The sequence below is a fragment of the Neovison vison genome, chromosome 10, assembly GCF_020171115.1.
Source record: "Neovison vison isolate M4711 chromosome 10, ASM_NN_V1, whole genome shotgun sequence".
Classification (NCBI taxonomy): Eukaryota; Metazoa; Chordata; class Mammalia; order Carnivora; family Mustelidae; genus Neogale; species Neogale vison.
This window is the reverse complement of record NC_058100.1, coordinates 918,141-935,745: the sequence shown is the minus strand read 5'-3', so window position 1 is coordinate 935,745 and position 17,605 is coordinate 918,141. Positions and strand designations below refer to the sequence as shown.

The following is a 17,605-nucleotide window of genomic DNA, read 5'->3' as shown; positions in this document are numbered from 1 at the left end:
AGACCACTCCGCCCGCCCACGCTCCAGCTTCCAGTGAGGCCTTCCAGACGGTAAACACTACCTGCCCCACCCCTGCCCCACCCCTGCCCCATCCTCCACAGTGCCGGGGGTTTTAACATGCTGTTCCCTCCACTCTCTTGTCACCTGTTTCCCCTCAACTAGTCAACTTTGATATTTGACAGAAATGTCATTTCCTCAAGGAAGCTGTATCTGTCCAAGGACTAAGACAAGGCTCTGCTGTTCGCAAACGGTGTCCAATGGCTGAAGGAACCACGCTAAAGCAGTGGTTGCCTCTGTGGCCAGGTCCTGAACCAGAACGGCGCCAGGCTTGTCATGAAGGCTCAACAAAGAAGAAAAGGGGCTAGTGTAGGCCTGACGTCTTCTACTGTGTATGGAAAAATTCCTTTTAAAGTTCGGCTAAACCTTCTTCAATACCCAGTATCATCACACTCATTTGGACATGAATTATATATTGTGGTTTAATTTAAGATTTAAGGAAATCAGGATATTTATTTTTCTTTAAAGTAAAATGTTACTGGGGCGCCTGGGTGGCTCAGTGGGTTAAGGCCTCTGCCTTCGGCTCGGGTCATGATCCCAGGGTCCTGGGATGGAGCCCCGCGTCGGGTTCTCTGCTCAGCAGGGAGCCTGCTTCCCCCCCTCTCTCTCTGCCTGCCTCTCTGCCTACTTGTGATCTCTGTCTGTCAAATAAAAAAAAAAAAAAAGTAAAATGTTACCGAGGTCATGGTTTCCAAGAAAAAGCTCCCTCCACCAGCCCATTGCCTTGACACAACAAATGACTACTTTCTCTGTACCAGGTATTAGCTGTTCTGTCCATAATGGCCCTGTGTCCTTTATAACCCTTTCTTCTTATCAGCTAATACTTGATGCTTTAATCAGCTGTTGCCTTTTACTCTCAGTGATGGCCTACACATTGGCTTTACACTGCATGGTCTTTTATAAATTTTTGATTTTGTGTTTATTTTCATTACAAATATGCTCTATGTTTATTGTAAAAAAAAATTAAATACATAAGTAATCCAAAATAAATAAATAAATCCAAGAAACTGCTATTTAAAAAAATAAAACTCAGCTAAAAGAAACATATTTAACACGTCCTCAGTTCCTGATATTGAAGGGCGAAAACAAGACAAGTACCAGAAAAGAAGTGGGTGGCCAGCGGCCTGTGATGCACGTGGCAGTGGGCACAGACCTGCACCACAGGCTTCAGGACCAATGCCTATGTGTAACGATCTCCTCAGTTAAATCTTGGAAGCGAGGAAAAGCATGGAGAATAAAGCCTTAAAGGAAAGAGAAGAGGGTGCCTGGGTGGCTCAGTTGGTTGAACGACTGCCTTCAGCTCAGGTCATGATCCTGGAGTCCCGGGATCGAGTCCCGCATCGGGCTCCCAGCTCCATGGGGAGTCTGCTTCTCTCTCTGACCTTCTCCTCGCTCATACTCTCTCTCACTGTCTCTCTCTCTCTCTCTCAAATAAATAAATAAAATATGGGGGGGGGAGAGAAGAAATGTGTGCAAGCATTCCATTTGGCGGAAGGGTTGGAGGTGGGAAAAAGACCCAGCTTCAACAGCCCAGATCGACGTTGGCTGAGTATCTGCTGCTTTTCAAGGATGTACAGGTGTTGAGGATACAGTGATCAAAGCACCCGGGCGACAAAGAGGTCACAGTTTGTCGGCAAAGGCTCACTGCTCAGTGTGATGGGGATGTGGACAAGGTGCTACAAGGAGGGGAGAGTCGGAGTGCCCAAGCTTCTGCGGGAAATGCAGCCGAAACCGAGATTTCCGAGAGGAGGAAGTCGGCAAGACAAGGTGGCTTAAAGGTCTTTCAAAGTCCTTAACAAGAGGGCCAGGGAGCTGTGCACGAAGATGTACTGAAAGATCCTGGAGTCGCACCCAAGAATCAAACAGCACACCTCCACTGGATGCAAATTGCAAGAGGTTTATTGGTTACACAGGCGCCTGCGGACGCATCAGCCTTTGTGGGCTGAGCGTGCCGGGCTAAGTTGGGGAGCAGATTATATAGGGCAAGGTTGGGGTGGTGGGAAGCGAGTTTACAGAAGCAGATGCTTGGTTACAGGAATCTGATTGGTTAACCTAAATCAAGCATTGTTAGGCACTGTAACGTTTTGTTCTGGCGGGAAGCGGTGGCAGGAAGCGATCCTACAGAAGCAGATATGCATGGTTACAGGAGTCTAATTGATTAATTTGATTCAGTCATGATTGGGCGTTGGGGTCAGGGCGTTCTGGCGGTTCCTTGGGACAGCACTCTGGAAAGTCCCGGTACATTTCGTTTCTCATTTGTCTCTCCTTTGACAGACCGGGTGACCACAGACAATGTGTTGCCATCAGGCTATGGGGACAATAGGTTGCTAAAACAAACCTTACCAAGGAGGAAGGGGGTCCTAGAGGAAGGGGGTCTTTCAATAGGTTGCTAAAACAAACCTTACCAAGGAGGAAGGGGGTCTTTCAGTACTTAGGACTCAGGTTTTTCTCTGGGTGGATGCAGGGTGACTGAGGAAGGCTGTGAGTGTCCTCTTAAGAAAATCTCTCCAAAGTGGCTTCTTATTTCTGGGCTGACGGACTGGTCCTGTGCTTTCTTGAAGCCCTGCGCTGCTTCCCTTGGTCTCTGTCTTCTCAGATTCCCCAGCTTTTGCTTCTCAGTTTTTCATTTTATCTTTAAATAAAATATGAAATGCTTCATGAATTCGCAGGTGAGCCTTGCACAGGGGCCATGCACATCTTCTGTGTATCGATCCAAATTCAGTCTATGTGCTGAGAAGCGAGCTCCCATTCAAGCTTAATTCCAGCTCGGCAGAGGTCCTCTGAGTACAACCACTGGTGCCCAGGATAGTGGGACCTCCCTCCCTCATGTCTCCCACACACAGTCCTCCCACCCCCACCAGAAAGAAAGGCAGTCAGGGAGAGAGAACGGGGCCAAAACCATCCAGGGTGATGGACAGATCTAGAAGGGTCAGCCCTGAGGCAAAAAGGTGGGCAAAGTTCTGCGGGTACACTCCCATTGTCTCTGATGGTAAGGAACTTTTTCTCTTGGGAGGCACTATAATTAATGCTGCTTTCCTTTATTTACTTTTTTTTTTTTTTTTAAGATTTTATTCATTTATTTGCCAGAGAAAGAGCACAAGCAGGGGGAGCAGGAGGCAGGGGGAGCAGCAGGCTCCCTGCTCAGCAAGAAGCCCAACATGGGGTTTGATCCCAGGATCTCAGGGTCATGACCTGAGCCTAAGGCAGATGCTTTACTGACTGAAACAACCAGGCATCTCAAGTTACTTTAAATTTAAAAACTACCTAACTGTTAAAAACTATTACCAGAGTAATACATACTCATGAAAACCACCTGGAAAACACAAATTAGCAAAACAAAGTAAAAAAGATTCATGGTCCTACCTCCTAGAGGAAAAGACTGTTAACACACTTACCATATAAATATCGAATTTATACATTAAAAAGATATTTTTATTAAATAAAATAAAATGATTTATTTATTAAGCATCTACAGAGAATAGATATATATCTATATAGCAGATGCCTACATAGACAGGTAGGTCTCGTGTATCTCCAAACTTATGTGCACTCAGATATAGCACACAAAACACACATAAATTACAAGTGAATTTTCACAACATGAACACACCCTGCCTCTGCTGAGCGGCCGGACCCTCCTGCCTACGCCCAGCCCTCCCCTTGCCTGCCCTTCCCCCGTACCCTTTTTCCCAGTCTCCTGCTTTGGGGCCGGGTTCTTTCAAACTGTCCTCCGTCTCCACCGAAGTAACCTCTTCACCTTCCTTTCTGGGAGTTAACCCTGACGGGTATCACCCTTCCAGGCCCTGACGGCTGTGAGCCGGAGACCTGTGTTCGTCAGCTATTACAGTTGACTACATCCACCTGCCCTTCGCCCATGACCGTGCGCTCCTGAGGGCGGGACCCAGCGAGTACCAGCTGTGGTGGCAGGAGCCTGCCCTGTGTGCCAGGAGTCACCGTCTCCCCAGGGCCTCTCCGGCTCCCGTGAGCAAGTGAAGGGAGAGAGCCGCTCGCTGCCGCCCGGACAGGGCATCTCTCACTCTGAGAACACAAGCCCGTTTGGAGAAAACAGAAATCTCGACAATTCGTCCTCCATAGAGCAGCCAGAATGACTCTTCCCAACCCCCCGTGTCCTGCCCTCTCCTTGCCCTGGACTGCAGGGACGCTGACCGGCGCTTCCCCCAAAACTGCCGGTCTTCACCCCGAGCGCGGCTCTCAGCGCTGCTCTGTTTCCTCGCCCGACGGCCCCGCCACACCCCTGCTGCAGGAACCGAAGCCCACGCACACAGGCCGCGCGGAACCTGCCGGGCCGCTCTTCCTCGGCCCTCAAGGAACGCCCACGTCCGCGGACCGGCTTCGAGTGTCACCAGGCCCAAGGCGCTGCCCGCCTCAGCGGCGTCGCTCCTTCTGGCCCTTCCTTCCCCCACCTCGGCGGGCAGGGAGAGGTGAGGACGGGCCGGCTCTCCCCGACCTCCCGATCGCGCTCAGCCTGGGGAGTCCGCGGGCCTCCCAGACCACCTGTGCCCCCACCCAAGTGCACGGCCTCGTTTTACTCACTCCTGCTTCCCTAGCGCCCGAGGGTCCACTCAGGGACTGTACCCATCACCTCCGTCCACGTCTAAGGACGTCCTGCCCACGTCCTGCCCCCCACGTTTCAGCAGAACCCGGACAGGACTACGCCCTCGGCTACCACCCGAGGGCTCTCCAGCCTGAGAGCCACGACGCCCAGCACCGCGGCGGGGGAAGACGGCGCTCCCCGCTCCCTGATGGCTTTGAGTTTCCTCCCTGGGGAACCCGGAGTCTGGGCAACACGGTGCGAGTGTCTCATTGGGTTGTTTCTTCCTATTAAAACCCTTTATAGGATACGGAATTCAGGGGCGCCTGGGTGGCTCAGTGGGTTAAAGCCTCTGCCTTCCGCTCAGGTCATGATCTCAGGGTCCTGGGACCGAGCCCCGCATCGGGCTCTCTGCTCAGCGGGGAGCCTGCTTCTCTCTCTGCCTGCCTCTCTGCCTGCTTGTGATCTGTCAGATAAATAAATAAATAGTCTTAAGAAAAAAGAAAAAAAGGTACGCAATTCAGCGGTGACCGGGTGCCTCAGCCGCTTACGGGTCTGACTCTTGGTTTTGGTTCAGGTCATGACCTCACTCCTGGATCCAGTTCTGCGCTGGGCTGAGCGTGGAGCTTGCTTACAGGATTTTCTCTTCTCTCCCTCTGCCCCTCTCCCCTTGTCCACTCTCTCTAAAATTAAAAAAAAAATTTTTTTTTTAAACCATAAATAAATAAATATGGAATTCAGGATTTTCCAAATGGCTGCATCTGTGCGGCTTTCTTGGTTAAGGCCTGCCGTCAAGCTAGGTGAGACCCTCCTGAGAAAGCATCAGGGGGAGCCAGACGGAGGCCGAGCTGGGCAGAGGGCCACGGACCGAGCCGCTTACCGGCCGCGCCCCTGGGCAGCCACTCCTTCCCCGCCTGTAAATCGGGGGTACAGGCTCCTACCTAGCCAGGCTGCTGGGGGACCGGCAAGGCCCTGGCCCGGGAAGAGCTCGGGAACTGGGATTCTTACCACAGCCTTTCACGCTACCGACCTGCACGCCCCGCACCCCCGGACACAAAGGGGACATGGAGCCCCCCTGGGCGCTCCCCCACGGAGATGGGCAGGACGCGTCTCCAGACGCCCCGAGCTCCACGTGCCCGCCGCCGCCGACCAGGGGAACGAGGAGCCCGGGCCGGGCGTCCGCAGCTCCTCTCAGCGCGGGGGGCAGGGGGTGGCCACCCGGCCGGCCGGCGCGCTGCGTGGCGGGCAGAGCTCTCCGGGCCCCGCCGCAGGCCAAGCCGGGGCCCCGGGCCTCGTGACAGCGCCCCCAGCGAGGGCCGGGGCCACTGCGAGGGGCCGCGGCCGCCGCCCAGGCCCCGCTGCGGTCGCTCAGGCCGGCGGAAGCGCCCGGGCCCCGAGGGAAGCCCACGCGGCCCCCAGCCTCGTCCCCGCCCGCGGGGCTCACGCGGCGGAGGGTCAGCGGCCGAGCACGGACCGGACCCCGCCCCGGCGTCTCCCCTCGGCCGCCCGCAGTCGCTCGGGGAAGGCGCAGCGCGCACCGCCGGCCCAGAGCCTCCGCGCAGGCGGGGAAACTGAGGCTCAGAGGGGGCGGGACGAGCCCAAGGTCACGCGGCCGGCGGGCAGCGGGGCGGGGACCAGCCTGCAGGGCCCCCCGTGGCCGCCCCCGAGCGGTCGCCCCGCCGGCCGCCGCAGCCGCCACGCGGTCCCCACGGGCGCCGGGAGGCCCCCACGCGCGCGCAGGCTGGGGCGGGACACGCACGCCGGGGCAGGAGGCGGGGTCCGCGCGGGGACCGGGGGAGGGGGGGCCCTGGGCGCACGCGGCGCTCGGACACGTGACAGGGGAGCGCCGGCAGGGCCGACGGGAGCGCGCGCGCACGACGTGCGTAAGCACGCGCTCAGCCTCCGAAAGCGCCGGGCCCGAAGCCCCTAGGTCACGTGCGGAGGGCGGCGGGCGAGCGCCAGGGGGCGGGCGAGAGGGAGAGGTCACGTGAGGGAGGCCGGCGCCGCGCGGTCACGTGAGGGGCGGGGCGGGCCGCCGAAGCGGAGGGGGAGGGGCGCGCGGCTTCCGGCGGCTGGGGGCCGGCGAGCGGGGGGGCCCCGTCCCGGAGGCGGCGGCGGCGCCATCTTGGCGAAGGGGGGATCAGGAAGTGCGGACCGCGGCGGCGGCGGCGGCGGCGGCGGCGGCGGCGGAGCCCGAGCGGAGGCCGGAGGCTCCCGGCCCGCCGGCCCCGGAGCGGAGCGGAGCGGAGGATGCAGCAGCCGCAGCCGCAGGGGCAGCAGCAGCCGGGGCCGGGGCAGCAGCTGGGGGGCCAGGGGGCGGCGCCGGGGGCCGGGGGCGGCCCGGGGGGGGGCCCGGGGCCGGGGCCCTGCCTGAGGCGGGAGCTGAAGCTGCTCGAGTCCATCTTCCACCGCGGCCACGAGCGCTTCCGCATTGCCAGCGCCTGCCTGGACGAGCTGAGCTGCGAGTTCCTGCTGGCCGGGGCTGGAGGGGCCGGGGCGGGGGCCGCGCCCGGACCGCATCTGCCCCCGCGGGGGCCGGTGCCCGGGGATCCCGTCCGCATCCACTGCAACATCACGGTGAGGACCCCTCGGCGCGCCCGTGCGGGGCCCCTTGTCAGGGACTCGGGACCACCCCGCACAGCTTCGTGCTCTCCGAGGACCCGGGAGGCCCAGGGCCCCCCCCACACCCCGTCTCGGGGCTCGGCCCGGTCCCCGCGGGCTCCACTTGCTGCCGCCGCTGGAGCTTGTGCCGTGCGCCCGGAGTCGGCCACGGACCCTTGGTGGCGAGGGGCGCCCCGACATATGGCGCCTCGACTGGCCCCTTCCGCTCACCCGCATCCCGAGGGTCGTGATCTGGGCCCTCGCGACTTTGCCTTGCCGCCTGCGAAGGCCCCTTTCTTCCCCTGCTGTCATCGCGGGGCTCCAGGCCTCTGCCCTGAGCTCAGCCGCAGGGACCTCCCTGGCCTGGAGCCCCGCACATTCAGGGATGCCCCCTGGTCGCTCCTACCTTTGACTTAGGCCGTTGCCACCTGTGGGATCCCTGCCTGGGCACCTCTCAGGAGACCCCCTTTGCTCCCTGAATATGACCCAAGTGGAGATCCGCAGATCGTGGACTCTTCCCCCCCCCCTTTGGTTCCCTTTCTATTCCAGTGTAACCTCTAACTCTCCTCCTCTTGCCCCAGCTGGTGGCAGATCTGCCACTCCGCTCCTGTGCCCTGGGGTATCTCCAGTTGTCCTGGGTGGTTGCCTTTCCTGATGATGAGGTGGGAAGACCATCCCCTTGGTTCTGAGCGGTAACGGCCCCTTTTCTCCCCAGTGAACATCAGGCCGTACTAGGCTTGCTCATCTAGGAGACACCTTACGTATCCTCTGCCCGTGCACTTTCAGATGCCCCTGGAGGAGGGTCAGCGAGTGATAACCTGAGGAGGTTTTTCACTGCTTCACATGGGTTGATACTGGCTGATCTTATTGGCCTCGATAGTGTCCTTCCTGCCAGGGGCGCTAGGGAGCCAGGGGGCAGGTGGGCTGACTGCAGCTTGGAGTGGTCTGGGTACCAGGGGGTGTGATTGCCGTTTGCGTGGTTCTTCTTTTCTCTCTCCCTCCATCAAACCAGGTCAAGGTGTATGGCAAGCCTTGGCCTGGGTTGGATGGTGCCCCACCAAAACGTGTGTCCTATTTCTTCTTTCTCCACTTTTTTTGCACTAAAAAGTTGAGATTGAAGGACTGGTTGAAGACTTGATCATCTTTTTCGTGTTCGGTTTTTCTAGCATCAAGGGTTAGCGCCGCGACGGGGCTAAGTCCCCCAGTAGACAGTGGCTAGGTTTCCCTGATGTGGGTAGAAGCCCCAGGAGCTGACTTCTCTTCCTATATTGGACTTCAGCTCCTGGAGAGTAGGTTTGCCTCCTTCTAGCGGCCAGAGGCCATCGCCTGGCTTTGTGCTTGGAAGGAAGTTCCGTGAGGAGGTTCTCCAGCAGACTCCCCGTGGCCCCTGCAAGGGAGACTCAGCCTGACCTGGGCCTCTGGGTCTGGGCAGAGGGGGAGTCTGGTCAGGCTGCATCTGGCACCGTGGCTCAGGAATGCCGGGAATGCTCGCAGCGTAGGCTTCTTCCAGCCCGCCATGCGGAGCCCTGCAGCCTACGCTGGGCGGAGAGGGTGGCAGGCTCCCAAGGGAGCAATGGGGAGAACCGGCCTTCCAGGGCAGCTGCTGGGGGTGACCCGGGTGGGGAAGAGTCTTCCAGCTTCTTTCTTTTAGGTTCTGGAGACGCGATCTATTTGCGTGTCTCCTTCCCCAGCTAAAGTGAAAGTGATCTGGAACCTTCGCTTTTTTCCACATTAGTGTGGCTGTGATGAGGGGACCCCTTCCTGAACGGACCATGGGATTTGAGGAGCGGCGGGGCTGGAGGGCTCTGTGTGGGGAGTGGGAGAGCCCGCCTCGGCAGCAGCGCTGTGCAGAGGAGACCCCCCACTGTGGGCCGCGTGGCTGCGGGGTCTCGGACGCCTGCTCCTGAGAAGAGAGAAAAGCCTTCAGGCTTTTTGGAAAGGGCCCCCTCGGGGATGACTTCTGGTCTGGGGTTGGTTGGGAGGGTGTTCAGTTGGATACCGAACTTCTGTTGGGGGCAGGAGGGGCAGAGGGACTAGGAATGTTCTGGGGAGGAGGCAGGCAAACCTAGCCCTTCCCAGGGTCTCCCGTCTCGACCGCTGTCGCTGCTCTCTCCCCTCAGGAGTCCTACCCTGCTGTGCCCCCCATCTGGTCAGTGGAGTCCGATGACCCGAACTTGGCCGCCGTCTTGGAGAGGCTGGTGGACATCAAGAAAGGGAATACTCTGGTGAGATGCCAGGGTGCCAGGCGGGGGGCTCTTTCTTGCTGGGAGGCCCCTGTTACGGAGACGCCCTGTGACAGGGAGACAGACCTGGACAGGGCACACCTGGGGGCAGACTCCTCAGGAAGTGCTCTCCGAAGCTGGAGGGAGAGCCTTGCGCCCAACCCGGCACGGGTCCCATGAAGGCCCCCCACAGCCACCCGCGCCCCAGGATTCAGAGAACTCGGTACCGCGGGGGTGGGGGGCCAGTTAGGAGCTCACACGCGCCCTGTGCGGAGCGGGCGGGGACGGGCGTTTGACCCCATCCGCACGGTCGCGACCCCAGCTGCTGCAGCACCTGAAGAGGATCATCTCCGACCTGTGTAAGCTCTACAATCTCCCTCAGCACCCGGACGTGGAGATGCTGGACCAGCCCCTGCCGGCGGAGCAGGTGAGCGGCCCGGCGCAGGACAGCGCCCCGCGGACAGCGCCCGTGAGCACCCGCGCACGGACGCACACCTGCCCCGGGGCTCTCCCCGCCCCTCCAGACTCGTACCGGGTCGTGGCCCTCGGTGCTCCGTCTCCCGGTGAGGCACTAGTGGCCTGGCCCGTCATGCCTAGCCACGGGCGGGGTCTTCAGGTTGAGAGGAAGGGGCAGCAGTGGGTAGCCACTGGGACCCAGGCCCATCGCTGAGAACCGACAGCATGGCCTCGGTGTAGAGGCGAAAGGAGGGGTTCTTAGCCCCCGGGGCTGTGGCTTCCTTTCTGACCTGGCTGGTGGAGCGGTCGGGGCGTGCGGACAGGCACCCCAACGCCAGACCCGGGGCTCTGACCGCTGCCCTCCCTCCCCGCCCCCACAGTGCACGCAGGAGGACTTGTCTTCTGAAGATGAAGATGAGGAGATGCCTGAGGTAGGGGCGCCCCCCGGGCGGCGGCGGTGGGCAGCCCTTGCAGCTGGCCGTCCTGGCACCCACTGTTGACGCGCTGCGGTCTAGACTGGGGAGGACTAAGCACAGACTTGGGACCCGGAGGAGCAGCCAGTGTTGGAGGAAACAGGCCTGCCCCCATCCCCCGCGCCTTTGAGCCACGGGGTCAGCAGGACGGCTTCGGGGCCTTGCCGTGGGGCCCACACGCATCTGTGTCCTGCTGGGGAGCTTCGCCGTGTCTCCCTGGACTGAGGCTTTCTCGCCCGTGGGCCGGGACCGCAGCAGCTCCTGCGCGGGCCCCGCTGCTGTGCATGGGGTGCGCTGCGCAGTGGGCGGCAAGTGCAGAACCCCCTGACCCGGTCTCCACAGTCACGGGCCATTGCACAGTGGTCAGCAGCTGAGCTTTGGGGCCCGTGGAGCATCGGGTCGTAGCTCCGCTGTCGCCGTGGGTGCCGGGGAGCCTCCCTGGCCGCCGCCCTCTGGTCTGGACGGGGGGGCTGACGACCGCACAGCGGTGTGAGGACAGGGAGAAGTGGCCGAGGACAGCACCCGGCACGCGGCGGGCATTCTGGGGAGGGCGGCTGCTGGGGCGACAGTGGGCTGACGGTCACCACGTCCTGCTGGGTAAGCTGCTCGCTCCGTGGCCTTGGGGTCGCAGCTTCTGCACAAGGCGGGCAGCCTGTGTGTCTCCCCACCCGGAGCGGGGCGAGGGGCTCGTTCCGTTGTTGACCTCACCCCCTCCCTCGTTACCGTGTCAGCAGCCTGGCCCAGCCCTCTCACCGGCAGGGCGGGCGGGAGACTTCTGACCCGATCTCGGCCGGAGCCGCAGCCCTGAGAACTCCCGGGAGCCCTAGGGACCCGGTGAGATGTGAGCTTGAGTCCCGGTGCCAGGCAGAGTCATTTTAGGACTCACGGAGGAACTATCGCTGCCAAGGGAGGGCTTGAGAGACCGCTGCAGCAGGGTCCTTCTAGGGGACGAGACGGCTGAGTCTCTGCCTGCCTCCCCGGGTCCTTGGTGGTTCTGCCGCCCGAGAACTTCAGATTGAGGAGGGAGTAGGGCTGGGACCCGCTCCAGCCGTGGAGGGGTGCGGTGGTCCCCAGCCAGATGGACGCGCTGCTCCTCCCTCTCCCATGGCTCGGGACGGGACTGGACGGGACCGGGAGAACGGCGGCTCCCTGCACAACTTGTGCCGGTTCTTTTCCTTTCTACCGCCCTGCCCCACGCTGCTCCAGGACACAGAAGACCTGGATCACTATGAGATGAAGGAGGAGGAGCCAGCCGAGGGCAAGAAATCCGAAGATGACGGCATCGGGAAGGAAAACTTGGCCATCCTGGAGAAGATTAAGAAGAACCAGAGGCAAGATTACTTAAACGTACGTGCCTTCCCCGGGAGAGGGGGCTGGGGGGCTGCAGGGTCTGCGCCGGCCCCGTGCGGCCCTGCGGGCGCGTCTCCAGCACGTGCTCTCCCGTGCAGGGCGCGGTGTCCGGCTCGGTGCAGGCCACGGACCGGCTCATGAAGGAGCTCAGGGACATTTACCGCTCACAGAGTTTCAAAGGCGGTGAGTGTGCGTCCCAGGGCCCCCGAGAAGTGCTGGGGTACGCGGGGGCTGCGGGAGCTTTTCGGCCCACAAATCTGGCGCCTCCGTTCCGCGGCTCAGGTCATGTGCGTGTCCGCCTGGGGTGGACCTGGAGCCTCGGACCTCCCTTCTGTCGGCCTGGGAGGGGCTGCGTCCAGCCTTCCTGATGACGCCGTGGTCTTCCCTCTTCCCAGGAAACTATGCAGTCGAACTCGTGAATGACAGTCTGTACGACTGGAACGTGAAACTCCTCAAGTGAGTGCGGGCGGGCAGCGGCCTGGGGGACAGAGCCGTGTCGGGGCTCCCGGGCGGGGCCCAGCGTCTGAGCCCACGCTCCTTGCTTCCCAGAGTCGACCAGGACAGCGCTTTGCACAACGATCTCCAGATCCTCAAAGAGAAGGAAGGAGCGGACTTCATTCTCCTCAACTTTTCCTTCAAAGTAAGACTTCCCTTGGCAGCCCCTGCTCGGCCGGGCGCCGTCCTCGCCTCGGGCAGGCAGGCCTGGGGGCACGTCTCCCCCTGACGGCGTCTCCGTCTCGTTCGCAGGATAACTTCCCCTTCGACCCGCCGTTTGTCAGGGTTGTGTCTCCCGTTCTCTCCGGAGGGTGAGTGGCTCGGCGGGGGTGCGGGGGCACGAGGTGCGGGGCTGCGGCCGGCCGCAGCCGCCTGACGGACCCTCGTCTGCAGGTACGTGCTGGGCGGAGGTGCCATCTGCATGGAGCTCCTCACCAAGCAGGTGAGCCGGGGCCCTGGCCGGGCCGGGCCTGCACCCACTGGTGCCTCTGAAAAGCCTCCTGACCCGTCCTCTTCCCCCGTCCCCAGGGCTGGAGCAGCGCCTACTCCATCGAGTCCGTGATCATGCAGATCTGCGCCACGCTGGTGAAGGGAAAGGCACGCGTGCAGTTCGGAGCCAACAAGGTGAGGGTCCGGGCCGCGGGGCCGCTCACGCAGGACCGGACCGCAGGGTGAGGCCTCTGGCTGGCGCCCTGCTGAGCAGGCCTGGGAGCAGGGGGCGCGGGGTCCGCGGAGCGCCAGGCCGGGGACCGGGGTCTCCGGCCCGCTGCATTGATGGTGGCCTCCCGTCCTAGTCCCAGTACAGCCTGACGAGAGCACAGCAGTCCTACAAGTCCCTGGTGCAGATCCACGAGAAGAACGGTGAGCCGCGGCCGGGGCCCCGGGTCGTCAGCTCTTGCCAGAGAGCAAGAACCCCGTCTTCGGCTCCTGTGCCTTTACTCCCCGCGAGCACGCGCCCGCCCTGTCCTCCCGAGAGGGGCTGGCGGTGCTGCCTTCCACTCCCTCGGTTCCCAGAGGAGCAGCGCCTGCCCGTCCTTGGCAGGGCTCGGTGCTGCCCTCGGCCCGACCGCCTTTCCAGAAAGCTCGTGTCGCGGTGTCCTCCCACGGCAGGCAGGTTCCCAGTCCCCACGCTGGGAACCCTTGCTGGGATCTTCTGACCCATGACCCTGGAGGTGCCCTCAGGGACAGGGCTGGGAGGGCAGGCTCGGGCCTGCGCCCGGTGACTGTCCCCTGGCTTTTCTCTGCAGGCTGGTACACACCCCCCAAGGAAGATGGCTAAACCCGGAGAACCGTCCCTCCCTCCTCCCCAGGCGCCACTGGACCAATTCCCTTTGAATGCTGTATTCGGATCTCACGCCGCCTCTGTGGTTCCCTCCCTCGTTTTTCCTGGACGTGATAGCTCTGCCCTAATGCAGGACAATGATGGCTATTCTAAACGCTAAGGAAAACAGCAGACACAGACCTGTTTCAAGTACTCCAGACCGACTGACAGACCAACGACCACCTGGCTGGAACCCCTGCTAGCAGGCATTCTTCTAGAAGAGACTTTCCTTCTATTGCTGGAAACTCAGCCGTGCTCCAGACTAGAGCCTCCTTACCTATGCTATGGATTTTTAATTTATTTTCTCTTATTTCATGTACACTGCTTTTTTTGGTTACAGTGTATGACGGATGTGTATGAAAAATGTATCTTTGGGAAAACAATTACAGTTTGTTAATTTGAAGATGCTGGTCTTGACTCATCTTTCTCTTTCTTCCACCTCCCGCCCCCCCATGCCCCCCTCCCCCGCTGTCTGGGCAGTGGGGGAGGGGCAGGGCGCGGCGGCTGGAGCAGAGGCTGCAGTTTGCTGCGGAGGCTTGCCCGGCTTGCCCCCAGGTTCCTCCCGGAGGCCCCCCTGGAGCGACCAGCACTTGTCCCCTCGGAACGCAGAGCCTGCCCGCCGAGCCACGACGGCAGGCTGCACTGACGCTTCATGCTCACGGCGACTGTTCCTACTAGTCACCGATGTTTCCAAATTTCTAAGAGAAAGTGAGGATGGAGTCTGGAGAGGCCGCTTCAGAGAATTGCTTCAAAATGAATGGAGGGGTGGGGGGCTGCTCCCCGGCTTCCCGGCTCCCCTGCCTCGGACGGGCCTGCCCTGGCCCAGACTGACGGCTCGGCCCTCTCCCTCCGTCAGGCTCACACGGGAAGACGGGCAGAACTCCGAAGCAGGTTGTCTGGCCCAGAGAACTGGGGGTTCTTCGAAGCTGCTGGCCTGAGGTGGGTCCTGCTGGGAAGGTTCGCTTCCAGGGGCTCATTCCGGGCCCCCGGGGCCTCACCCTGGCTCTGGGAACTGCTGGTCAGGGGACGGGGGGTGGGGAGGCTGTGCGGTGCTGTGTGGACCCGATGGGACACTGGCTGCCACCCAGCCCGTGAGCCTGCCCCTGGGCTGTCCGCCTGCGGGCTGGGGGCTGGGCCGAGCGAGGCCGGTGTAGGCTGGCGTGGGGGAGCCCGGGCTGAGGACCACGGGCCTGTGGGACGCCAACACTGTCCTGCTTTGTCGGAGACCCTGGTCATCCCTGCCCCCAACTCCTGTTCCCTTGGGGACCGTAAGTGTCGCTGCTTCGGGCGCAGGGAGAGGCTGCCAGCTCTGCCCCGTGCTGCTCCTGCTCTGCCCACACCACCTGCCACAGGTGCTAATGTCCATGGAGGCCGAGATCAAGAGGGGCCCCGGGGGAGACACTCCAGAGAGCTGGAATCTGGGTCTTGAGGCCTCTGTGGCTTTGTTCTGAACTCACACCAGCCCTGGCTGGGATGTAGTTGGTGTTTTTAGTAATGTGTACTGTGAGCTGTTCTCTGTACAATGTATTTTGTAATGTATTTTCTCATCTACCAAAGGATGAAACAAATAAAATTATTTAAATAGTTTGGCTCTGATACAAGTTTTTTTTTACATTTATTTATTTAACTTATCACACCCAATGAGGGGCTCGAGCTCACGACCCCAAGACCCGGAGTCACACCCTCCACGGACGGAGCCAGCCGGCCGCCCCTGACAACAACTGAAGGACCAGTGGGGTCCGCGTCCACTGGCGTGAAGGGAGGCGCCCGCTCCCGGGAGCAGAGCACCGAGCGGGAGAGAACCCTCCACCTTTCCCTTCAGACTTAACGCTCCCCTCCATGACGACCCGCACGAGGGACTGTAACGTTCCTAAGCACAAGAAGCTTCGAAACACCCTGAATCAATGTTCTCTGCCCTGGGAAGACCGAGGGGGACGAACCACGCTCCCCGGGTCGCGGGGGTTCGCAGGGGGCGGCAGCCTCTGACCCACCACAGCGGGTCTGCAGGAGGGGCTGGGAGGGCGGCTACACAGGAGCGAAACCCCAACCCCTGAGACCTGCCATTGTCCATTCAGCAAGGTGACAGCTTGGTGCAAGGCTCCGGATTCTCGCCTGGAACGCCAGGAAAACCAAACGTGGGCCCCTCCGTTCTCCGGAATCTCAGGGCCACTTCTCGTGCTCTGGGGGCGCCCAGAGACGTGGGGAGGACCCACCAGCTACCTCCGGCTCCGACCTCATGGAAGCTTCCTGGGTGTGGCACGGGCGCTCAGGCTGAGCTGGGAACCTGAGACACTGGGAGACCAGCCCTGAGAGGTGAGGTGGGGGTCAAGGCCAAATGGGGGTCAAAGCAATCCCGGCACTGGTGGCCTTCTCACCTCAAGGCCTCAAGAGCGCACTGTGCTTAAGGACAAGGGACACAGAATGGGATGGAGAGGGGGCGTGCTGACCATCAAGATGTGTGACTTGAAGAGAGAGTCTCAGTGGGAAGGAAGCCCCGCCCCCGCCCCCCCCATGACCTCAGCCAGGTCAAGGTGTGCCCTTGGGCCCAGGTGACGATGGACCTACGACCTTAGATACGGGCAGTTACCTCCAAGGTCCAAACACCAGGATGTGTGGGGTGACCCAGCAGGAACCCCAAGTGTCTGCCCGGCACAGCAGGAAGGCTGGGTGGCTCCAGGTGAGGCCGCGGGGAAGAGGGGGACAGCTGCGAACCTGCAAGTCTGTGCCTGTCGCGGCGGGCTCCCCGGGCCGGGGGGTGGGGGGGGCTGAACCCAGTTGTGGGCGTGGGAGGGGAGGGCAGGAAGAGCTGATCAAAGGAGGCCTCACTCTTGCGCCTCCCTCCTGGCAGGGATCTGGGACTGCACACCGCCTGTGGGGCCTGTGGGGCCTGTGGGGCCTGTGGGGCCGTCTGGGGCCCCGGCCTGCGCTCACTCACTCGGTGCTGAGCGCCCCTGCTGGAGGGCCCGATGCTGGAAAGCAGAGAGGCCGGGAGCGAGCTGCTCCTCTGTGCCGGGAGCGGGGTCAGACGCCCTGCTCCGAGGCCTTCCCTTGCTCGGTCCCGCCGCGTGGCCCCCAACGCGGGGCCACTTGAAAGCACGGAACCGGCCCCACAGAGTCGGCCCTCAGGCCTGTCCCCAGCTGTAAGCTCCTGTCACTTTTCTGAACCTTGTTGTCCTCCTCCCTGAGGGGGGAAATTGTCAGTCTGCTGACCTCTCAGAGCCCCCTCAACTTCCACACCAGAGCTGAGAGCCCCTGGCCTGGGGCAGGCACCCCGGCCCCTCGGCCTGTCTGGGAGCTGCTGTTCAGGACCTGGGGCTCCTCCATGCCCGCCCCCCCCCAAGCAGTCAGGCGCCTGGCCGGAGCTCCTGGGCCCTGGCCGCAGCCCGGCACTCCCCATGCTAGGCCGCGGGGCCCTCTGCATGCAGTGACCCAAGATGACCTCTGGGGGGCACCCCGCTGCCGAGGCCCTGGCCCTCACCTCGGTGCTTTGGGGAGGGGCCTTTCCCTGTTCCTGTGCCCCCTCCCCCTGCCCTCCTGGCTCCCCCACCTCCCCACACTCTCTCAACCCTTCCCACCCCACCGAACCCCAGACAAAAGGCGGAGCAGAGGAGAGCCCGCACCCTCTCAAGGACGTGAAAACGCCCCGACAGGTGTTCGGATCCGAAGAAACAGCTGGTCAGGAGAGCCATGTCCATCAGTGGTTTCCAGATCCTAGTTTTCTTCCATAACGGATTCCTTTCCCAGGGAAACTGAGCAAAACTCAGCGTACGTGACAGGAAAGTGGCGGAGCTCTGGCAGAAGGCGGGGCGGGGGGGCTGTGCTCCCTGCTCTGTACCACAGACCGCAGACTTGGGGCAGCACCGGAGGCCTGGGGCACACAGCAAATATGCAAAGGGCAGCTCCAAAAACTGGGAGAAGGGGAGACACTGAGAGGCACCCTGAGGCCTCTGCTGCCCCCTACCGTCCCCTGCTGCCCTCTGCTGTCCCCAACTTCCCCTACTGCCTCTCGGCTGTCCCTTGGCTGCCCCCTACTGCCCCTCTGCTGTCCCTTGCTGCCCTCGGCTGCCCCCCTGCTGTC

The 17,605-nt window shown here is 61.6% G+C and overlaps 1 protein-coding gene and 1 non-coding gene across 2 annotated transcripts; one reads left to right on the top strand and one right to left on the bottom strand.

The window, feature by feature from the left end:
- Nucleotides 1-2,696: 2,696 nt before the first annotated feature.
- Nucleotides 2,697-2,802, bottom strand: LOC122918918. Its single transcript, XR_006386705.1, has one exon. It is a non-coding gene; the product is annotated as a U6 spliceosomal RNA (small nuclear RNA).
- Nucleotides 2,803-6,844: 4,042 nt separating this feature from the next.
- UBE2Q1 (ubiquitin conjugating enzyme E2 Q1) lies at nt 6,845-13,930 on the top strand. The gene is made up of 13 exons (XM_044266452.1): nt 6,845-7,186; nt 9,331-9,435; nt 9,755-9,859; nt 10,269-10,319; nt 11,568-11,708; nt 11,810-11,894; nt 12,107-12,167; nt 12,261-12,351; nt 12,459-12,517; nt 12,600-12,648; nt 12,735-12,830; nt 13,001-13,067; nt 13,454-13,930. The coding sequence occupies exons 1-13, from the start codon at nt 6,860-6,862 to the stop codon at nt 13,483-13,485; spliced, it is 1,269 nt and encodes a 422-aa protein (XP_044122387.1). The 5' UTR covers nt 6,845-6,859; the 3' UTR covers nt 13,486-13,930.
- Nucleotides 13,931-17,605: the final 3,675 nt, after the last annotated feature.